We start from the raw sequence: 26,064 nt of genomic DNA on the forward strand, positions 1-26,064 counted from the left end.
TTACCATCAACTGAACGTCCTGCTCGTCTCATCCCGAATTTTCATAAAAAAAAATGTAAGCTTTATAGATCTCAGCCTTAGTGATGACAATGTAATATACTTATATTACATAAAATATTTTAAAATTGAAATTATCATAGCTAATAAGAAAGTAGATAAGAAACTATGAAATGCGGATAGCGCGGTACATATTCTGCTTCTGTCTATTACCAATGTTAAAATAGCAGCTCTTTACTAACCATAGACTTCGAAAATACTAACGTATAGACAAACAGAAAATCCGATGATGCGACCAACTTTATTTTATCAATGTGTATTCAAAATACTAAAGAGTTACTTGCAACTGTGGCTGACTGGTTACGAAATATCAATAAAAATCGTTTACAGTAACCTTACGGCTGTTCCCAATATACTATCTACAGATGGAGATAAATTACTACCTTCTCTTGTCAGTAATCAGCTGTCAGTAATGTGAAGCTGTCCCAATATTTATCTTATCGCCTCATATCGGGACGCGTGAATTGTAATTTCCATACAAACTTTTATCGCTGTTAAGATATACGTCGTCCCATTGACAGACAACGTTTACGGATAAGGTGAGTTACCGTCGATAATTTTATTGGGACAGAAAAGTCAACGATAGTTACGATTTTTATCTTAAGTAAGAGATAGACTGAATATTGGGAACGACCGTTAGACAGTAACAACAGATTATTTCCTTTTCTATCTTGCTGTATCTCCGTTAGAGATGTTATTCTCTCGCGCACGTTCTGTTTATCTATACGCTAGTATATTGTAAGTATGTGTTAGTTACTTACCTAAGGATACACGATTCACTATGAGAGATCTATCATAACTTGTGAGCTTTAGTTATAATAATAATATTGACACACTTTTTACACAAAATATCTTGCCCCAAGTTAAGCATATATAGCCTGTGTTATGGGTTACAAGACAATGATATATTTAATACAATATACTTACTTAAACATACATATATTCATATAAACATACATAAATACATTTAAACATCCATGACTCGGAAGCAAACATCTATATTCATCATATAAATGCTTGCACCTACCGGGATTCAAACCCGGGATCTCTAGCTTAGTAGTTAGGATCGCTAACCACTGGCTATACAGGTTGTCATAGTGTATAGTATTCATCAGGGGCGTCCATTGGTGTTCTAGCAAGGTAGGCTAGCATCATAGAACAGTATGTCTTTTACCTATTCTGTGACTAGCACTGTAGATCTTACTAGTCGTAGTTGCACTTCAGTCTGACAGTACGACATAAGTTGTATGCAACGCTGCTTGCTTCGTATATTGCAATCTTAAGGCGACACTAAATGCCAGCGACCTTGAGCGACATGAGTTCACGGCTGCCGGCCCGCCATCTATGTAACAAAGCCAATATTTTCAAAATTCTTGGGTGGAAAACAGTTTATATGCTTACAATCATCGTTATTCACTACTAATCTGAATAAATTAACCTACACAAAAAAGTACCAGCTATAATAATAACTTTTCTGAGAGAAGTACCAGTAAAATGCGTCACGCCATGCCAAAAAACTTGTTCAACTTCAAAGAAAAGTGGTAGTTCAAAAAGGCTCAGCAGTGTTAACTATAACCAACAGCAAGCATTAGCAACCTACAAATAAGACTTAAGGATATGTGTAACAGGATTAAGTTGTGTTCATATCTCCAAATGCTATACTTTCACCACAAAACTTGTCTAAAAACACCACGTTTGCGTGTTTTCTGCTTACTCTTCGCCTTAAGAGTGCCTAACGTAGGTAGTTACTTAGGTCTTACACTAGTGCTATATTTATTTAGGTTCATAACGAGGTAGGCACTGCTTGATTGCCTGAATGATATGCACGCCCCTGGTATTCATAAGAGTACAAATTGTACCAAAATGAATTAATAATGAAATTACATTTCACAGTGGCAGATTAATATTCGTCGCAGTGAGAGAAGACAACATAAAAATGTATTGAGCCACTTATACAACAATCATACACGAATAGCAATTTACAAATTGTCTACCTGTCTGTTTGTCCACATACATTCACTGGCTTTACATACCTTATATGCGATACACCGGTAAGATTGCTAATAAATATTTACGCGACAGCCATTTTTTCCAGTACTAATATTATTAATGTGAATGTAAGTTTGTTTGTTACACTTTCACGCCCAAACCATTGAACCGATTTTGATGAATTAAGTACAAAGATAGACAAGAGTTTGGGAAAGGACATCGTAGGCTTTTATCGCGAATTGAAAGACTTGGCGCGGTTGAAATAAGGGTGGAAGTATGTGTGGATGTTTTACATTATCGAAGATAACATCATGATGCTTTGTATTTTGTAAAAAAAAAACTTGAAGAAAAAAATATTTACGCTTGTGTGGGGACGAAAAAGGGGGATGAAAGTTCTATAGCACAAGATACAGTGTGCTACAGGAGCTACAAGCTGTGGTAAATATATTTTAATAAGCTTTACAGCTTACCACCGCAGTTTCTATGTGTATTATTTGCAAAGTGAGTATATTAAAAACAAAACAATACTGCCGTAAGTAACTATTCCACGCGGACGAAGGTAAAAGCTAGTTAGTATATAAAGTCTTTTTTAGTATATTGTATATAATAAGTCTTTTTTAGACATTGCATAAAAAAAGTATTTTTTTTTTTTCAAGTTATCTTGAACTCCTACTCACCCTTGTTCTCATATTGATGAAGACTGACAATATGATACCATAGGGCATAATAACAGATGTGTTTATATAGGTATAGTTACAGATCGTCACGCCGCCAATATATCATCGGCCATTTTCATGGGTATATATGCCAAAATATATTCGGTTAAAAGACATTTATTCTCATAAAATTCCTGATGGTAAGGAGGCTCGAAATCTTCGACGGGTGAAACTATATCCCACTAAAGATAATAGATATAATTTCATAAAACACAGAGAATATTAAGGATAAAAAAGGTACGGCAATTAGATGTTGTTGATCCTGCTAGTATGAAATAATTTATGTTATAGTTTCATTGTTTTTATAATAATTACACAAGCCCTAGAATTTATAATACTCTGAAGGTTTCTGACGTTGAATACCATTTGTAAAATTTTTTGCACATTAGACCGGGGCTGGTTGTGACATTTTTTTTACAAACTGTCATATTTTCTCATTGGCTTGATGCTTTTACCTGAGTATAGGTTTTTTTGATAAAGTAACTATACAGGATCTTTATTTAAAATAAATTTTTGGTAGCGGACTGATAGTAATGACATAAATGTATAAATACTGAAAAAAAATCGGTGTAATTTTCAACCCCGTGCTCGGGGATGGTTGTTACATCACGTGGGGCAAATTGTTACAAGAAAAAATAAATGTATTATAAGAGTTATTATTAGGAGCAATTATCTCAATCAGTTACTTTTCTTAATTTAAACAACTTAACATTATGTCTATAAGGCAGTATTTTTCCTTATTACAACGAAAACATAATAATCTAAATTAAAACTAAATTACAAGCTTAATATTTGATCTAAAAAAACCTTTGCACCTACTAATGAACAAACCGTATTTTAAAATTGAAGATAAACTATACTTGAACTTTAACTTGAAGATCATATCTTTAAGGAACGCCAAGCAGTTAGTTGCTGTAGTCTGAAATATCACTTTTGCAAATTCTTATGCAGGTTGGAGGTCCGTCGGGAACAAAATAGTCCCTGTATTTAAATCGAAGGAAGATAAACATACACTACACCGAGTTCCGAACTGCGTTTACTGCTTCTCAGAGACTTGCAGACTGCAAGTGTTCCTCTGTCTGCTGATGTAATGGAACCAACTTGTTTTGATCCTTTTGGAGCTAAATTCTTTCTAGCTTTCATTTGTTTCATTTTCATTCTATCACGTCAGCTAATTTTGAAAAGAAATTATTAACATTCGTTTTATTAAATGGCTCTGCTCAAGCTAGTAGCTTCTGGTGTTCTTATATATGATGACTGGTTGCTTCGTAATGCTGCTAGCCAATCGGATCCAGCGTCCTTTTTGTCAATCTACGATTGCAGTATTACAATGTTGTGTTTAAGTGCGCAAGAAAATGCTAGTTGCTTGACATCCTTTAACGTCAATACGTAGCAATATTGGCTGCATTTTAAAATGTAACTCACCACAACGGGTTTTTGGTTATCGTTGAAAACTTGTCTATTTTTCTGAAAGCCGACTGTGAGAGATTCCACAGGTATGTCCTTCTCTTTTGCATCTTTTCTTTTCTTTAAATATCTTGTTAGCCACATATGACATAATCCGAAGTCTTGTGATTTTTTCCTCCTCCAAAGTAGCTGCTGCTTGTTCGTACATTTCTTTAGATATTTTGCCGTGCTCAATTTTTTTATACGTCTTCATCCTACAAAAAAACAGACAAAAACGTGATACAAAAAAATTAAGCACAAATTTTTTCAGTTGACAATCAAGCACTACGGGGCAGGTAGTGACAAATCACAACCTGCCCCGAGGAAATGTAACTTTTAGCCCCAACGCCAAATTTGACCTTTTAAGGTTATGCTGTGAAAACTTCAATAAATATAGTTGTATAAACATAGATTAATTGGAACACGAAAGCATTAGGGCGTAAAAATCACAACAAGGACAACTCTGCCTTTATGGAACATAGGTTGCAAACCAATATTACTAAAAGTGTAAAATTTTACTAACCTGCAATTTTAATTGCGGCACGTCCGGGCTCCTCTCACAAAAACGCTTTGGCGTGCCAGCCGGTGATAGCAGGAGTATTTATCCCTTTCTAGCATCAGGTTCTATGTTTCGCAACCATTGTCACTGTAACTACCTACCCCTGTCACATCCAGCCCCGGTCTCCCCTACAAACAAATTTCTTATACAGGTGATTTCTATAACGTAAAACTGTAGCGTATAACCGAAAACTGTAGATCGCCATCTTCCATAAATAATGAAACAAAAATAATTTTATTATAATATTATATTAAATAACTTATACTAAAACAACGTTAATATTTGATCTAGATAACAGCATTGGTAATATTGATAAACTTAAAAGTTGCATCCATTGTAAATTTGCTATACTTTGTGAATGGTTGTTAGTGTCCCTTATTTGCCAAACCTGTAATAGAAAGAGTTACGATAGTAATATTATTGATTAAAATATTGATAGGATTCACATTAAAATACCTATTTTATCAAATTTTGGAGAAACAGATGACCTAAATATTTTTTTATTATATCTAGAAGCGTCAACCCTATTAAAACAGTGTGTAACTCTGTAGAGTTAAAATGCCAAGCGCGGCAAACACAAACTGCAAAATTCCGAGAGACACAGGTGGAACTATGACCGCGAGTGGACATTCATAGCCAATTCAGCTGTTGCATTGGGTTTAGGGTTGAACATTATTAATATATTCTTGTATGAAATGATAATTAATATCTTTCTATTGGACTTATATTATAATATGGTGCTCCATGCACCATTAAACATTATGGTGATTTCGGACTTGTACAGTGTGCAAAAATAACGGTGTTATATCTACACTTCTAACATAATTTTTAGACTTTATTTTTATTTATATTTATGTATTTTTTTTTTTTGTTAAAGTTAGTTTTAAATTTCCACGTTTTAATTTAAATTTGCACTATTTCGCCTCCGTTTGTGAATCTCTTAAAAAATCTCGATATTATGAGCGGCGATGCTGACCAAGTACACCCTAGGTGTATTTGAGTCTTCGCATGATGACAAGAATAAAAATAAAGACACTAAAATCTCACCGATGAACTGTGTATAGTATTGTTTATCCAGTTTGTGTACTGTGAAACCCTCGCACTAACCCCTGGGAACAAGGGTTGCGCGCATCCGTAACCCCAGGACGTGACCCCCACTACAACTCCAGAGTAAATCTGCGGACCCCCACTATCACCTTGACATGCGTCTTTGTCTGAAATAATAAAAATCATAGTTTACATTAGAATATCTCCACGCTTCAATATCAAAAGTACTCTACCATTCCATATCCTATTAATATTATAAATGTGAAAGTTTGTATGTCTGGATGTATGTATGAACTTCTTTAACGCAAAAACTACTGATTGGATTTTGATGAAACTTTACAATAATATAGCTTACACACCAGACTAACACATAGGCTATTTATTATTTATAAAACTATCGCGTGAATTATACTTTATATGGCAAAACAACGTTTGCCGGGTCAGCTAGTTTCATTATAATAAATAACAGGGAGCATTTTTTTCAAAGTATTTTTTGATGTTTTGAAATATTATTGGCAAATTCCCATAAAACAGTATTTTTTTTATTATCTACAGAACAACGTCTGTAGGGTCAGCTAGTCATTTATAATTTACTAAAAGTGCACTGAATATCATTCTTAATAATTTACCAAAAGTGCTCTACCATTTAATATCATTCTAAATTATTTACCGAAAGTTCTTCACCATTCAATATCATTCTTAATAATTTACCAAAAGTGCTCTACCATTTAATATCATTCTAAATAATATACCAAAAGTGCTTCACCATTCAATATCATTCTTAATAATTTACCAAAAGTGCTCTACCATTTAATATCATTCTAAATAATTTACCAAAAGTGCTTCACCATTCAATATCATTCTTAATAATTTACCAAAAGTGCTTCACCATTCAATATCATTCTTAATAATTTACCAAAAGTGCTTCACCATTCAATATCATTCTTAATAATTTACCAAAAGTGCTCTACCATTTAATATCATTCTAAATAATTTACCAAAAGTGCTTCACCATTCAATATCATTCTTAATAATTTACCAAAAGTGCTTCACCATTCAATATCATTCTTAATAATTTACCAAAAGTGCTTCACCATTCAATATCATTCTAAATAATTTACCAAAAGTGCTCTACCATTTAATATCATTCTAAATAATTTACCAAAAGTGCTCTACCATTTAATATCATTCTAAATAATTTACCAAAAGTGCTTCACCATTCAATATCATTCTTAATAATTTACCAAAAGTGCTTCACCATTCAATATCATTCTTAATAATTTACCAAAAGTGCTCTACCATTTAATATCATTCTAAATAATTTACCAAAAGTACTTCACCATTCAATATCATTCTTAATAATTTACCAAAAGTGCTCTACCATTTAATATCATTCTAAATAATTTACCAAAAGTGCTTCACCATTCAATATCATTCTTAATAATTTACCAAAAGTGCTTCACCATTCAATATCATTCTTAATAATTTACCAAAAGTGCTCTACCATTTAATATCATTCTAAATAATTTACCAAAAGTGCTTCACCATTCAATATCATTCTTAATAATTTACCAAAAGTGCTCTACCATTTAATATCATTCTAAATAATTTACCAAAAGTGCTTCACCATTCAATATCATTCTTAATAATTTACCAAAAGTGCTTCACCATTCAATATCATTCTTAATAATTTACCAAAAGTGCTCTACCATTTAATATCATTCTAAATAATTTACCAAAAGTGCTTCACCATTCAATATCATTCTTAATAATTTACCAAAAGTGCTTCACCATTCAATATCATTCTAAATAATTTACCAAAAGTGCTCTACCATTTAATATCATTCTAAATAATTTACCAAAAGTGCTTCACCATTCAATATCATTCTTAATAATTTACCAAAAGTGCTTCACCATTCAATATCATTCTAAATAATTTACCAAAAGTGCTTCACCATTCAATATCATTCTTAATAATTTACCAAAAGTGCTCTACCATTTAATATCATTCTAAATAATTTACCAAAAGTGCTTCACCATTCAATATCATTCTTAATAATTTACCAAAAGTGCTTCACCATTCAATATCATTCTTAATAATTTACCAAAAGTGCTTCACCATTCAATATCATTCTTAATAATTTACCAAAAGTGCTCTACCATTTAATATCATTCTAAATAATTTACCAAAAGTGCTTCACCATTCAATATCATTCTTAATAATTTACCAAAAGTGCTTCACCATTCAATATCATTCTTAATAATTTACCAAAAGTGCTTCACCATTCAATATCATTCTAAATAATTTACCAAAAGTGCTCTACCATTTAATATCATTCTAAATAATTTACCAAAAGTGCTCTACCATTTAATATCATTCTAAATAATTTACCAAAAGTGCTTCACCATTCAATATCATTCTTAATAATTTACCAAAAGTGCTTCACCATTCAATATCATTCTTAATAATTTACCAAAAGTGCTCTACCATTTAATATCATTCTAAATAATTTACCAAAAGTACTTCACCATTCAATATCATTCTTAATAATTTACCAAAAGTGCTCTACCATTTAATATCATTCTAAATAATTTACCAAAAGTGCTTCACCATTCAATATCATTCTTAATAATTTACCAAAAGTGCTTCACCATTCAATATCATTCTTAATAATTTACCAAAAGTGCTCTACCATTTAATATCATTCTAAATAATTTACCAAAAGTGCTTCACCATTCAATATCATTCTTAATAATTTACCAAAAGTGCTCTACCATTTAATATCATTCTAAATAATTTACCAAAAGTGCTTCACCATTCAATATCATTCTTAATAATTTACCAAAAGTGCTTCACCATTCAATATCATTCTTAATAATTTACCAAAAGTGCTCTACCATTTAATATCATTCTAAATAATTTACCAAAAGTGCTTCACCATTCAATATCATTCTTAATAATTTACCAAAAGTGCTTCACCATTCAATATCATTCTAAATAATTTACCAAAAGTGCTCTACCATTTAATATCATTCTAAATAATTTACCAAAAGTGCTTCACCATTCAATATCATTCTAAATAATTTACGAAAAGTGCTTCACCATTCAATATCATTCTTAATAATTTACCAAAAGTGCTTCACCATTCAATATAATTCTTAATAATTTACCAAAAGTGCTCTACCATTTAATATCATTCTAAATAATTTACCAAAAGTGCTTCACCATTCAATATCATTCTTAATAATTTACCAAAAGTGCTTCACCATTCAATATAATTCTTAATAATTTACCAAAAGTGCTCTACCATTTAATATCATTCTAAATAATTTACCAAAAGTGCTTCACCATTCAATATCATTCTTAATAATTTACCAAAAGTGCTCTACCATTCAATATCATTCTTAATAATTTACCAAAAGTGCTCTACCATTTAATATCATTCTAAATAATTTACCAAAAGTGCTTCACCATTCAATATCATTCTTAATAATTTACCAAAAGTGCTTCACCATTCAATATCATTCTTAATAATTTACCAAAAGTGCTTCACCATTCAATATCATTCTTAATAATTTACCAAAAGTGCTTCACCATTCAATATCATTCTTAATAATTTACCAAAAGTGCTCTACCATTTAATATCATTCTAAATAATTTACCAAAAGTGCTTCACCATTCAATATCATTCTTAATAATTTACCAAAAGTGCTTCACCATTCAATATCATTCTTAATAATTTACCAAAAGTGCTCTACCATTTAATATCATTCTAAATAATTTACCAAAAGTGCTTCACCATTCAATATCATTCTAAATAATTTACGAAAAGTGCTTCACCATTCAATATCATTCTTAATAATTTACCAAAAGTGCTTCACCATTCAATATCATTCTTAATAATTTACCAAAAGTGCTCTACCATTTAATATCATTCTAAATAATTTACCAAAAGTGCTTCACCATTCAATATCATTCTTAATAATTTACCAAAAGTGCTTCACCATTCAATATAATTCTTAATAATTTACCAAAAGTGCTCTACCATTTAATATCATTCTAAATAATTTACCAAAAGTGCTTCACCATTCAATATCATTCTTAATAATTTACCAAAAGTGCTTCACCATTCAATATCATTCTTAATAATTTACCAAAAGTGCTCTACCATTTAATATCATTCTAAATAATTTACCAAAAGTGCTTCACCATTCAATATCATTCTTAATAATTTACCAAAAGTGCTTCACCATTCAATATCATTCTTAATAATTTACCAAAAGTGCTTCACCATTCAATATCATTCTTAATAATTTACCAAAAGTGCTTCACCATTCAATATCATTCTTAATAATTTACCAAAAGTGCTTCACCATTCAATATCATTCTTAATAATTTACCAAAAGTGCTCTACCATTTAATATCATTCTAAATAATTTACCAAAAGTACTTCACCATTCAATATCATTCTTAATAATTTACCAAAAGTGCTTCACCATTCAATATCATTCTTAATAATTTACCAAAAGTGCTTCACCATTCAATATCATTCTTAATAATTTACCAAAAGTGCTCTACCATTTAATATCATTCTAAATAATTTACCAAAAGTGCTTCACCATTCAATATCATTCTTAATAATTTACCAAAAGTGCTCTACCATTTAATATCATTCTAAATAATTTACCAAAAGTGCTTCACCATTCAATATCATTCTTAATAATTTACCAAAAGTGCTTCACCATTCAATATCATTCTTAATAATTTACCAAAAGTGCTCTACCATTTAATATCATTCTAAATAATTTACCAAAAGTGCTTCACCATTCAATATCATTCTTAATAATTTACCAAAAGTGCTACACCATTCAATATCATTCTTAATAATTTACCAAAAGTGCTCTACCATTTAATATCATTCTAAATAATTTACCAAAAGTGCTTCACCATTCAATATCATTCTTAATAATTTACCAAAAGTGCTTCACCATTCAATATCATTCTTAATAATTTACCAAAAGTGCTCTACCATTTAATATCATTCTAAATAATTTACCAAAAGTGCTTCACCATTCAATATCATTCTAAATAATTTACGAAAAGTGCTTCACCATTCAATATCATTCTTAATAATTTACCAAAAGTGCTTCACCATTCAATATAATTCTTAATAATTTACCAAAAGTGCTCTACCATTTAATATCATTCTAAATAATTTACCAAAAGTGCTTCACCATTCAATATCATTCTTAATAATTTACCAAAAGTGCTTCACCATTCAATATAATTCTTAATAATTTACCAAAAGTGCTCTACCATTTAATATCATTCTAAATAATTTACCAAAAGTGCTTCACCATTCAATATCATTCTTAATAATTTACCAAAAGTGCTCTACCATTTAATATCATTCTAAATAATTTACCAAAAGTGCTTCACCATTCAATATCATTCTTAATAATTTACCAAAAGTGCTCTACCATTCAATATCATTCTTAATAATTTACCAAAAGTGCTCTACCATTTAATATCATTCTAAATAATTTACCAAAAGTGCTTCACCATTCAATATCATTCTTAATAATTTACCAAAAGTGCTTCACCATTCAATATCATTCTTAATAATTTACCAAAAGTGCTTCACCATTCAATATCATTCTTAATAATTTACCAAAAGTGCTTCACCATTCAATATCATTCTTAATAATTTACCAAAAGTGCTTCACCATTCAATATCATTCTTAATAATTTACCAAAAGTGCTCTACCATTTAATATCATTCTAAATAATTTACCAAAAGTGCTTCACCATTCAATATCATTCTTAATAATTTACCAAAAGTGCTTCACCATTCAATATCATTCTTAATAATTTACCAAAAGTGCTCTACCATTTAATATCATTCTAAATAATTTACCAAAAGTGCTTCACCATTCAATATCATTCTTAATAATTTACCAAAAGTGCTCTACCATTTAATATCATTCTTAATAATTTACCAAAAGTGCTTCACCATTCAATATCATTCTTAATAATTTACCAAAAGTGCTTCACCATTCAATATCATTCTTAATAATTTACCAAAAGTGCTTCACCATTCAATATCATTCTTAATAATTTACCAAAAGTGCTCTACCATTTAATATCATTCTAAATAATTTACCAAAAGTGCTTCACCATTCAATATCATTCTTAATAATTTACCAAAAGTGCTCTACCATTTAATATCATTCTAAATAATTTACCAAAAGTGCTTCACCATTCAATATCATTCTTAATAATTTACCAAAAGTGCTTCACCATTCAATATCATTCTTAATAATTTACCAAAAGTGCTCTACCATTTAATATCATTCTAAATAATTTACCAAAAGTGCTTCACCATTCAATATCATTCTTAATAATTTACCAAAAGTGCTTCACCATTTAATATCATTCTAAATAATTTACCAAAAGTGCTTCACCATTCAATATCATTCTTAATAATTTACCAAAAGTGCTCTACCATTTAATATCATTCTAAATAATTTACCAAAAGTGCTCTACCATTTAATATCATTCTAAATAATTTACCAAAAGTGCTTCACCATTCAATATCATTCTTAATAATTTACCAAAAGTGCTTCACCATTCAATATCATTCTTAATAATTTACCAAAAGTGCTCTACCATTTAATATCATTCTAAATAATTTACCAAAAGTACTTCACCATTCAATATCATTCTTAATAATTTACCAAAAGTGCTTCACCATTCAATATCATTCTTAATAATTTACCAAAAGTGCTTCACCATTCAATATCATTCTTAATAATTTACCAAAAGTGCTTCACCATTCAATATCATTCTTAATAATTTACCAAAAGTGCTTCACCATTCAATATCATTCTTAATAATTTACCAAAAGTGCTCTACCATTTAATATCATTCTAAATAATTTACCAAAAGTGCTTCACCATTCAATATCATTCTAAATAATTTACCAAAAGTGCTTCACCATTCAATATCATTCTTAATAATTTACCAAAAGTGCTCTACCATTTAATATCATTCTAAATAATTTACCAAAAGTGCTTCACCATTCAATATCATTCTTAATAATTTACCAAAAGTGCTTCACCATTCAATATCATTCTTAATAATTTACCAAAAGTGCTCTACCATTTAATATCATTCTAAATAATTTACCAAAAGTGCTTCACCATTCAATATCATTCTAAATAATTTACGAAAAGTGCTTCACCATTCAATATCATTCTAAATAATTTACGAAAAGTGCTTCACCATTCAATATCATTCTTAATAATTTACCAAAAGTGCTTCACCATTCAATATAATTCTTAATAATTTACCAAAAGTGCTTCACCATTCAATATCATTCTTAATAATTTACCAAAAGTGCTCTACCATTTAATATCATTCTAAATAATTTACCAAAAGTGCTTCACCATTCAATATCATTCTTAATAATTTACCAAAAGTGCTTCACCATTCAATATCATTCTTAATAATTTACCAAAAGTGCTCTACCATTTAATATCATTCTAAATAATTTACCAAAAGTGCTTCACCATTCAATATCATTCTAAATAATTTACGAAAAGTGCTTCACCATTCAATATCATTCTTAATAATTTACCAAAAGTGCTTCACCATTCAATATAATTCTTAATAATTTACCAAAAGTGCTCTACCATTTAATATCATTCTAAATAATTTACCAAAAGTGCTCCACCATTCAATATCATTCTTAATAATTTACCAAAAGTGCTTCACCATTCAATATAATTCTTAATAATTTACCAAAAGTGCTCTACCATTTAATATCATTCTAAATAATTTACCAAAAGTGCTTCACCATTCAATATCATTCTTAATAATTTACCAAAAGTGCTCTACCATTCAATATCATTCTTAATAATTTACCAAAAGTGCTCTACCATTTAATATCATTCTAAATAATTTACCAAAAGTACTTCACCATTCAATATCATTCTTAATAATTTACCAAAAGTGCTCTACCATTTAATATCATTCTAAATAATTTACCAAAAGTGCTTCACCATTCAATATCATTCTTAATAATTTACCAAAAGTGCTTCACCATTCAATATCATTCTTAATAATTTACCAAAAGTGCTCTACCATTTAATATCATTCTAAATAATTTACCAAAAGTGCTTCACCATTCAATATCATTCTTAATAATTTACCAAAAGTGCTCTACCATTTAATATCATTCTAAATAATTTACCAAAAGTGCTTCACCATTCAATATCATTCTTAATAATTTACCAAAAGTGCTCTACCATTCAATATCATTCTTAATAATTTACCAAAAGTGCTCTACCATTTAATATCATTCTAAATAATTTACCAAAAGTGCTTCACCATTCAATATCATTCTTAATAATTTACCAAAAGTGCTTCACCATTCAATATCATTCTTAATAATTTACCAAAAGTGCTTCACCATTCAATATCATTCTTAATAATTTACCAAAAGTGCTTCACCATTCAATATAATTCTTAATAATTTACCAAAAGTGCTCTACCATTTAATATCATTCTAAATAATTTACCAAAAGTGCTTCACCATTCAATATCATTCTTAATAATTTACCAAAAGTGCTCTACCATTCAATATCATTCTTAATAATTTACCAAAAGTGCTCTACCATTTAATATCATTCTAAATAATTTACCAAAAGTGCTTCACCATTCAATATCATTCTTAATAATTTACCAAAAGTGCTTCACCATTCAATATCATTCTTAATAATTTACCAAAAGTGCTTCACCATTCAATATCATTCTTAATAATTTACCAAAAGTGCTTCACCATTCAATATCATTCTTAATAATTTACCAAAAGTGCTCTACCATTTAATATCATTCTAAATAATTTACCAAAAGTACTTCACCATTCAATATCATTCTTAATAATTTACCAAAAGTGCTCTACCATTTAATATCATTCTAAATAATTTACCAAAAGTGCTTCACCATTCAATATCATTCTTAATAATTTACCAAAAGTGCTTCACCATTCAATATCATTCTTAATAATTTACCAAAAGTGCTCTACCATTTAATATCATTCTAAATAATTTACCAAAAGTGCTTCACCATTCAATATCATTCTTAATAATTTACCAAAAGTGCTCTACCATTTAATATCATTCTTAATAATTTACCAAAAGTGCTTCACCATTCAATATCATTCTTAATAATTTACCAAAAGTGCTTCACCATTCAATATCATTCTTAATAATTTACCAAAAGTGCTCTACCATTTAATATCATTCTAAATAATTTACCAAAAGTGCTTCACCATTCAATATCATTCTTAATAATTTACCAAAAGTGCTTCACCATTCAATATCATTCTTAATAATTTACCAAAAGTGCTCTACCATTTAATATCATTCTAAATAATTTACCAAAAGTGCTTCACCATTCAATATCATTCTTAATAATTTACCAAAAGTGCTTCACCATTTAATATCATTCTTAATAATTTACCAAAAGTGCTCTACCATTTAATATCATTCTAAATAATTTACCAAAAGTGCTTCACCATTCAATATCATTCTAAATAATTTACGAAAAGTGCTTCACCATTCAATATCATTCTTAATAATTTACCAAAAGTGCTCCACCATTCAATATCATTCTTAATAATTTACCAAAAGTGCTCTACCATTCAATATCATTCTAAATAATTTACCAAAAGTGCTTCACCATTCAATATCATTCTTAATAATTTACCAAAAGTGCTTCACCATTCAATATAATTCTTAATAATTTACCAAAAGTGCTCTACCATTTAATATCATTCTAAATAATTTACCAAAAGTGCTTCACCATTCAATATCATTCTTAATAATTTACCAAAAGTGCTCTACCATTCAATATCATTCTTAATAATTTACCAAAAGTGCTCTACCATTTAATATCATTCTAAATAATTTACCAAAAGTGCTTCACCATTCAATATCATTCTTAATAATTTACCAAAAGTGCTTCACCATTCAATATCATTCTTAATAATTTACCAAAAGTGCTTCACCATTCAATATCATTCTTAATAATTTACCAAAAGTGCTTCACCATTCAATATCATTCTTAATAATTTACCAAAAGTGCTTCACCATTCAATATCATTCTTAATAATTTACCAAAAGTGCTCTACCATTTAATATCATTCTAAATAATTTACCAAAAGTGCTTCACCATTCAATATCATTCTTAATAATTTACCAAAAGTGCTTCACCATTCAATATCATTCTTAATAATTTACCAAAAGTGCTCTACCATTTAATATCATTCTAAATAATTTACCAAAAGTGCTTCACCATTCAATATCATTCTTAATAATTTACCAAAAGTGCTCTACCATTTAATATCATTCTAAATAATTTACCAAAAGTGCTTCACCATTCAATATCATTCTTAATAATTTACCAAAAGTGCTTCACCATTCAATATCATTCTAAATAATTTACCAAAAGTGCTTCACCATTCAATATCATTCTTAATAATTTACCAAAAGTGCTCTACCATTTAATATCATTCTAAATAATTTACCAAAAGTGCTTCACCATTCAATATCATTCTAAATAATTTACGAAAAGTGCTTCACCATTCAATATCATTCTTAATAATTTACCAAAAGTGCTTCACCATTCAATATAATTCTTAATAATTTACCAAAAGTGCTCTACCATTTAATATCATTCTAAATAATTTACCAAAAGTGCTTCACCATTCAATATCATTCTTAATAATTTACCAAAAGTGCTTCACCATTCAATATCATTCTTAATAATTTACCAAAAGTGCTTCACCATTCAATATAATTCTTAATAATTTACCAAAAGTGCTCTACCATTTAATATCATTCTAAATAATTTACCAAAAGTGCTTCACCATTCAATATCATTCTTAATAATTTACCAAAAGTGCTCTACCATTTAATATCATTCTTAATAATTTACCAAAAGTGCTCTACCATTTAATATCATTCTAAATAATTTACCAAAAGTGCTTCACCATTCAATATCATTCTTAATAATTTACCAAAAGTGCTTCACCATTCAATATCATTCTTAATAATTTACCAAAAGTGCTTCACCATTCAATATCATTCTTAATAATTTACCAAAAGTGCTTCACCATTCAATATCATTCTTAATAATTTACCAAAAGTGCTTCACCATTCAATATCATTCTTAATAATTTACCAAAAGTGCTCTACCATTTAATATCATTCTAAATAATTTACCAAAAGTGCTTCACCATTCAATATCATTCTTAATAATTTACCAAAAGTGCTTCACCATTCAATATCATTCTTAATAATTTACCAAAAGTGCTCTACCATTTAATATCATTCTAAATAATTTACCAAAAGTGCTTCACCATTCAATATCATTCTTAATAATTTACCAAAAGTGCTTCACCATTCAATATCATTCTTAATAATTTACCAAAAGTGCTTCACCATTCAATATAATTCTTAATAATTTACCAAAAGTGCTCTACCATTTAATATCATTCTAAATAATTTACCAAAAGTGCTTCACCATTCAATATCATTCTTAATAATTTACCAAAAGTGCTCTACCATTCAATATCATTCTTAATAATTTACCAAAAGTGCTCTACCATTTAATATCATTCTAAATAATTTACCAAAAGTGCTTCACCATTCAATATCATTCTTAATAATTTACCAAAAGTGCTTCACCATTCAATATCATTCTTAATAATTTACCAAAAGTGCTTCACCATTCAATATCATTCTTAATAATTTACCAAAAGTGCTTCACCATTCAATATCATTCTTAATAATTTACCAAAAGTGCTTCACCATTCAATATCATTCTTAATAATTTACCAAAAGTGCTCTACCATTTAATATCATTCTAAATAATTTACCAAAAGTGCTTCACCATTCAATATCATTCTTAATAATTTACCAAAAGTGCTTCACCATTCAATATCATTCTTAATAATTTACCAAAAGTGCTCTACCATTTAATATCATTCTAAATAATTTACCAAAAGTGCTTCACCATTCAATATCATTCTTAATAATTTACCAAAAGTGCTCTACCATTTAATATCATTCTAAATAATTTACCAAAAGTGCTTCACCATTCAATATCATTCTTAATAATTTACCAAAAGTGCTTCACCATTCAATATCATTCTAAATAATTTACCAAAAGTGCTTCACCATTCAATATCATTCTTAATAATTTACCAAAAGTGCTCTACCATTTAATATCATTCTAAATAATTTACCAAAAGTGCTCTACCATTTAATATCATTCTAAATAATTTACCAAAAGTGCTTCACCATTCAATATCATTCTTAATAATTTACCAAAAGTGCTTCACCATTCAATATCATTCTTAATAATTTACCAAAAGTGCTCTACCATTTAATATCATTCTAAATAATTTACCAAAAGTACTTCACCATTCAATATCATTCTTAATAATTTACCAAAAGTGCTTCACCATTCAATATCATTCTTAATAATTTACCAAAAGTGCTTCACCATTCAATATCATTCTTAATAATTTACCAAAAGTGCTTCACCATTCAATATCATTCTTAATAATTTACCAAAAGTGCTTCACCATTCAATATCATTCTTAATAATTTACCAAAAGTGCTCTACCATTTAATATCATTCTAAATAATTTACCAAAAGTGCTTCACCATTCAATATCATTCTTAATAATTTACCAAAAGTGCTTCACCATTCAATATCATTCTTAATAATTTACCAAAAGTGCTCTACCATTTAATATCATTCTAAATAATTTACCAAAAGTGCTTCACCATTCAATATCATTCTTAATAATTTACCAAAAGTGCTTCACCATTCAATATCATTCTTAATAATTTACCAAAAGTGCTCTACCATTTAATATCATTCTAAATAATTTACCAAAAGTGCTTCACCATTCAATATCATTCTTAATAATTTACCAAAAGTGCTTCACCATTCAATATCATTCTAAATAATTTACCAAAAGTGCTTCACCATTCAATATCATTCTTAATAATTTACCAAAAGTGCTTCACCATTCAATATCATTCTAAATAATTTACCAAAAGTGCTTCACCATTCAATATCATTCTTAATAATTTACCAAAAGTGCTTCACCATTCAATATAATTCTTAATAATTTACCAAAAGTGCTCTACCATTTAATATCATTCTAAATAATTTACCAAAAGTGCTTCACCATTCAATATCATTCTTAATAATTTACCAAAAGTGCTCTACCATTTAATATCATTCTAAATAATTTACCAAAAGTGCTTCACCATACAATATCATTCTTAATAATTTACCAAAAGTGCTCTACCATTTAATATCATTCTAAATAATTTACCAAAAGTGCTTCACCATTCAATATCATTCTTAATAATTTACCAAAAGTGCTTCACCATTCAATATCATTCTTAATAATTTACCAAAAGTGCTCTACCATTTAATATCATTCTTAATAATTTACCAAAAGTGCTTCACCATTCAATATCATTCTTAATAATTTACCAAAAGTGCTCTACCATTTAATATCATTCTAAATAATTTACCAAAAGTGCTTCACCATTCAATATCATTCTTAATAATTTACCAAAAGTGCTCTACCATTTAATATCATTCTAAATAATTTACCAAAAGTGCTTCACCATTCAATATCATTCTTAATAATTTACCAAAAGTGCTTCACCATTCAATATCATTCTAAATAATTTACCAAAAGTGCTTCACCATTCAATATCATTCTTAATAATTTACCAAAAGTGCTCTACCATTTAATATCATTCTAAATAATTTACCAAAAGTGCTCTACCATTTAATATCATTCTAAATAATTTACCAAAAGTGCTTCACCATTCAATATCATTCTTAATAATTTACCAAAAGTGCTTCACCATTCAATATCATTCTTAATAATTTACCAAAAGTGCTCTACCATTTAATATCATTCTAAATAATTTACCAAAAGTGCTTCACCATTCAATATCATTCTAAATAATTTACGAAAAGTGCTTCACCATTCAATATCATTCTTAATAATTTACCAAAAGTGCTTCACCATTCAATATAATTCTTAATAATTTACCAAAAGTGCTCTACCATTTAATATCATTCTAAATAATTTACCAAAAGTGCTTCACCATTCAATATCATTCTTAATAATTTACCAAAAGTGCTTCACCATTCAATATAATTCTTAATAATTTACCAAAAGTGCTCTACCATTTAATATCATTCTAAATAATTTACCAAAAGTGCTTCACCATTCAATATCATTCTTAATAATTTACCAAAAGTGCTCTACCATTCAATATCATTCTTAATAATTTACCAAAAGTGCTCTACCATTTAATATCATTCTAAATAATTTACCAAAAGTGCTTCACCATTCAATATCATTCTTAATAATTTACCAAAAGTGCTTCACCATTCAATATCATTCTTAATAATTTACCAAAAGTGCTTCACCATTCAATATCATTCTTAATAATTTACCAAAAGTGCTTCACCATTCAATATCATTCTTAATAATTTACCAAAAGTGCTCTACCATTTAATATCATTCTAAATAATTTACCAAAAGTGCTTCACCATTCAATATCATTCTTAATAATTTACCAAAAGTGCTTCACCATTCAATATCATTCTTAATAATTTACCAAAAGTGCTCTACCATTTAATATCATTCTAAATAATTTACCAAAAGTGCTTCACCATTCAATATCATTCTTAATAATTTACCAAAAGTGCTCTACCATTTAATATCATTCTAAATAATTTACCAAAAGTGCTTCACCATTCAATATCATTCTTAATAATTTACCAAAAGTGCTTCACCATTCAATATCATTCTAAATAATTTACCAAAAGTGCTTCACCATTCAATATCATTCTTAATAATTTACCAAAAGTGCTCTACCATTTAATATCATTCTAAATAATTTACCAAAAGTGCTCTACCATTTAATATCATTCTAAATAATTTACCAAAAGTGCTTCACCATTCAATATCATTCTTAATAATTTACCAAAAGTGCTTCACCATTCAATATCATTCTTAATAATTTACCAAAAGTGCTCTACCATTTAATATCATTCTAAATAATTTACCAAAAGTACTTCACCATTCAATATCATTCTTAATAATTTACCAAAAGTGCTTCACCATTCAATATCATTCTTAATAATTTACCAAAAGTGCTTCACCATTCAATATCATTCTTAATAATTTACCAAAAGTGCTTCACCATTCAATATCATTCTTAATAATTTACCAAAAGTGCTTCACCATTCAATATCATTCTTAATAATTTACCAAAAGTGCTCTACCATTTAATATCATTCTAAATAATTTACCAAAAGTGCTTCACCATTCAATATCATTCTTAATAATTTACCAAAAGTGCTTCACCATTCAATATCATTCTTAATAATTTACCAAAAGTGCTCTACCATTTAATATCATTCTAAATAATTTACCAAAAGTGCTTCACCATTCAATATCATTCTTAATAATTTACCAAAAGTGCTTCACCATTCAATATCATTCTAAATAATTTACCAAAAGTGCTTCACCATTCAATATCATTCTTAATAATTTACCAAAAGTGCTTCACCATTCAATATCATTCTAAATAATTTACCAAAAGTGCTTCACCATTCAATATCATTCTTAATAATTTACCAAAAGTGCTTCACCATTCAATATAATTCTTAATAATTTACCAAAAGTGCTCTACCATTTAATATCATTCTAAATAATTTACCAAAAGTGCTTCACCATTCAATATCATTCTTAATAATTTACCAAAAGTGCTCTACCATTTAATATCATTCTAAATAATTTACCAAAAGTGCTTCACCATACAATATCATTCTTAATAATTTACCAAAAGTGCTTCACCATTCAATATCATTCTTAATAATTTACCAAAAGTGCTTCACCATTTAATATCATTCTAAATAATTTACCAAAAGTGCTTCACCATTCAATATCATTCTTAATAATTTACCAAAAGTGCTCTACCATTTCATATCATTCTAAATAATTTACCAAAAGTGCTTCACCATTCAATATCATTCTTAATAATTTACCAAAAGTGCTCTACCATTTAATATCATTCTAAATAATTTACCAAAAGTGCTTGACCATTCAATATCATTCTTAATAATTTACCAAAAGTGCTCTACCATTTAATATCATTCTAAATAATTTACCAAAAGTGCTTCACCATTCAATATCATTCTTAATAATTTACCAAAAGTGCTTCACCATTCAATATCATTCTAAATAATTTACCAAAAGTGCTCTACCATTTAATATCATTCTAAATAATTTACCAAAAGTGCTTCACCATTCAATATCATTCTTAATAATTTACCAAAAGTGCTTCACCATTCAATATCATTCTTAATAATTTACCAAAAGTGCTTCACCATTCAATATCATTCTTAATAATTTACCAAAAGTGCTCTACCATTTAATATCATTCTAAATAATTTACCAAAAGTGCTTCACCATTCAATATCATTCTTAATAATTTACCAAAAGTGCTTCACCATTCAATATCATTCTTAATAATTTACCAAAAGTGCTCTACCATTTAATATCATTCTAAATAATTTACCAAAAGTGCTTCACCATTCAATATCATTCTAAATAATTTACCAAAAGTGCTTCACCATTCAATATCATTCTTAATAATTTACCAAAAGTGCTCTACCATTTAATATCATTCTAAATAATTTACCAAAAGTGCTTCACCATTCAATATCATTCTTAATAATTTACCAAAAGTGCTCTACCATTTAATATCATTCTAAATAATTTACCAAAAGTGCTTCACCATTCAATATCATTCTTAATAATTTACCAAAAGTGCTTCACCATTCAATATCATTCTTAATAATTTACCAAAAGTGCTTCACCATTCAATATCATTCTTAATAATTTACCAAAAGTGCTTCACCATTCAATATCATTCTTAATAATTTACCAAAAGTGCTCTACCATTTAATATCATTCTAAATAATTTACCAAAAGTGCTTCACCATTCAATATCATTCTTAATAATTTACCAAAAGTGCTCTACCATTTAATATCATTCTAAATAATTTACCAAAAGTGCTTCACCATTCAATATCATTCTTAATAATTTACCAAAAGTGCTTCACCATTCAATATCATTCTTAATAATTTACCAAAAGTGCTTCACCATTCAATATCATTCTTAATAATTTACCAAAAGTGCTTCACCATTCAATATCATTCTTAATAATTTACCAAAAGTGCTTCACCATTTAATATCATTCTAAATAATTTACCAAAAGTGCTTCACCATTCAATATCATTCTTAATAATTTACCAAAAGTGCTCTACCATTTCATATCATTCTAAATAATTTACCAAAAGTGCTTCACCATTCAATATCATTCTTAATAATTTACCAAAAGTGCTCTACCATTTAATATCATTCTAAATAATTTACCAAAAGTGCTTCACCATTCAATATCATTCTTAATAATTTACCAAAAGTGCTTCACCATTCAATATCATTCTTAATAATTTACCAAAAGTGCTTCACCATTCAATATCATTCTTAATAATTTACCAAAAGTGCTTCACCATTCAATATCATTCTTAATAATTTACCAAAAGTGCTCTACCATTTAATATCATTCTAAATAATTTACCAAAAGTGCTTCACCATTCAATATCATTCTTAATAATTTACCAAAAGTGCTTCACCATTCAATATCATTCTTAATAATTTACCAAAAGTGCTCTACCATTTAATATCATTCTAAATAATTTACCAAAAGTGCTTCACCATTCAATATCATTCTTAATAATTTACCAAAAGTGCTTCACCATTCAATATCATTCTTAATAATTTACCAAAAGTGCTCTACCATTTAATATCATTCTAAATAATTTACCAAAAGTGCTTCACCATTCAATATCATTCTTAATAATTTACCAAAAGTGCTCTACCATTTAATATCATTCTAAATAATTTACCAAAAGTGCTTCACCATTCAATATCATTCTTAATAATTTACCAAAAGTGCTTCACCATTCAATATCATTCTTAATAATTTACCAAAAGTGCTTCACCATTCAATATCATTCTTAATAATTTACCAAAAGTGCTTCACCATTCAATATCATTCTTAATAATTTACCAAAAGTGCTCTACCATTTAATATCATTCTAAATAATTTACCAAAAGTGCTTCACCATTCAATATCATTCTTAATAATTTACCAAAAGTGCTCTACCATTTAATATCATTCTAAATAATTTACCAAAAGTGCTCTACCATTTAATATCATTCTAAATAATTTACCAAAAGTGCTTCACCATTCAATATCATTCTTAATAATTTACCAAAAGTGCTTCACCATTCAATATCATTCTTAATAATTTACCAAAAGTGCTTCACCATTCAATATCATTCTTAATAATTTACCAAAAGTGCTCTACCATTTAATATCATTCTAAATAATTTACCAAAAGTGCTCTACCATTCAAAATCATTCTAAATTATTTACCAAAATATACTCTACCATTCAATAGCATTAATAAATAATTTACTAAAAGTACTCTACAATTCAATATCATTCTTAATAATTTACCAAAAGTGCTTCACCATTCAATATCATTCTTAATAATTTACCAAAAGTTCACTACCATTCCATATTATCTATGACGCATAGAAAATATACGTTGACATACTTACTGCCAACATCAAGTAGTCCAGTACACATCATCTCGTTAGTGACGATGTAGGGGTCGCCAGTGAGACTCTGCAGCCAGTCATACCTCTCCGTGCAGGTGTACAGGTTCACCTTCCGGAGATTAACCTCGTTCAGATACAGGGATGCACCTTCTATTTCAGTCTGGAATCAGAACGATCATATTAAATTATTTGTGCCCATTAATCAAAAATCGACACTTAGAAATTCACCAACATTGAATAATCGGCAACATTTTATTGGTACACTTGTACCCAAAGTACCTAGCCCTAAATTAGGAATAACCTGTACTATATTCAAATTCAAATATTTTTATTCAAAATAGCTTTACCACCTCTCCATTTAATAAAACATTCGCATCTACATTTAAGACATTTGGCGCGGTAAATTTAATATATTTGGTTTTATGACTATTTAACAATAAGTTATTGGCGCTAAACCAGTACACGATGTCAGATAGAGCATTGTTTACTTCGTCATATAAAACTTGGCTTCGTTTCACTTTGAATATAAGTGAAGTGTCATCCGCAAACAATACCACCTTGTTTTTTTTTTCGACAAGGTTAGGTGGATCATTTATATAAATTAGGAAGAGGAAGGGTCCAAGAATAGACCCTTGTGGTACCCCCATAATGTTAACACCAGGAACAGACATAAACTTATAAGGCCTACTACTCGGCTAAGTCGAGTTAGTAAGTCTTTTGTGGGGCGATGTATATGCTTTTACAACAAGATCCCAGAAAATGTTCAAAACAAAAGTATTACGTAATTCAAAAGAATTGTTAAAAAACGTTTGTGTGGTAAAGGTTACTATGACATAAATGACTTTCTTAATGATACCACAGATTGGGAATGCAGTGACCGCCCTCAGGCTATTAAATAATAAGTTTAATTGTACAATATTACTTTGTAAACATATTTTTCCGATTTAAAAAAAAGCCCGCTGAGTTTGTTGCGCCCGTTCTTCTCAGGTCTGAGGCATTCATTTTGGAATGGGTGGTAGTTTTTGACTTTCAATAAGTGATGTCACATCCTATTTGAATTTGGATATAACCTGTAGAACGGTGATAGACAATAATACGATATACATACAAAAGCATACATACACATTTACCAGTGGGATGACCTTTGCCGGATGCCGGCCAGATTATCGGTACCACAACGGCGGCACAACAGTGAATTTAGTCGAAAATGAGACTTAACATCTTATGTCTCAAGGTGACGAGCGCGGCAATTATAGTGCCGCTTAGAATTTACGGGCTTTTCAAGAATCCTCAGCGGCACTGCATTGTAATGGGTAGGGCGTATGAATTACCATCAACTGGACGTCCTGCTCGTCTTTTCCTATATTGTCATAAAAAAAAATTGAAACGTCCATTGACTCGCAAGCAATCATATCCAAATATAACCGTTTAACA

The 26,064-nt window shown here is 28.6% G+C and overlaps 1 protein-coding gene across 1 annotated transcript in view; it reads right to left on the reverse strand.

Moving 5' to 3' along the window:
* Nucleotides 1-4,999: 4,999 nt before the first annotated feature.
* The window catches only part of LOC126970173 (trypsin, alkaline C-like), a 28,517-nt gene continuing 7,452 nt past the window's right edge, over nt 5,000-26,064 (reverse strand). The window contains exons 6-8 of the mRNA XM_050815953.1: nt 24,631-24,790; nt 5,815-5,981; nt 5,000-5,155 (exon numbers count right to left, since the gene is read on the reverse strand). Coding sequence (XP_050671910.1) covers nt 5,027-5,155; nt 5,815-5,981; nt 24,631-24,790 — 456 coding nt within the window. The 3' untranslated portion in view covers nt 5,000-5,026. The remainder of the gene's footprint in view (nt 5,156-5,814; nt 5,982-24,630; nt 24,791-26,064) is intronic.

Source organism: Leptidea sinapis, chromosome 20 (genome assembly GCF_905404315.1).
Source record: "Leptidea sinapis chromosome 20, ilLepSina1.1, whole genome shotgun sequence".
NCBI lineage: Eukaryota > Metazoa > Arthropoda > Insecta > Lepidoptera > Pieridae > Leptidea > Leptidea sinapis.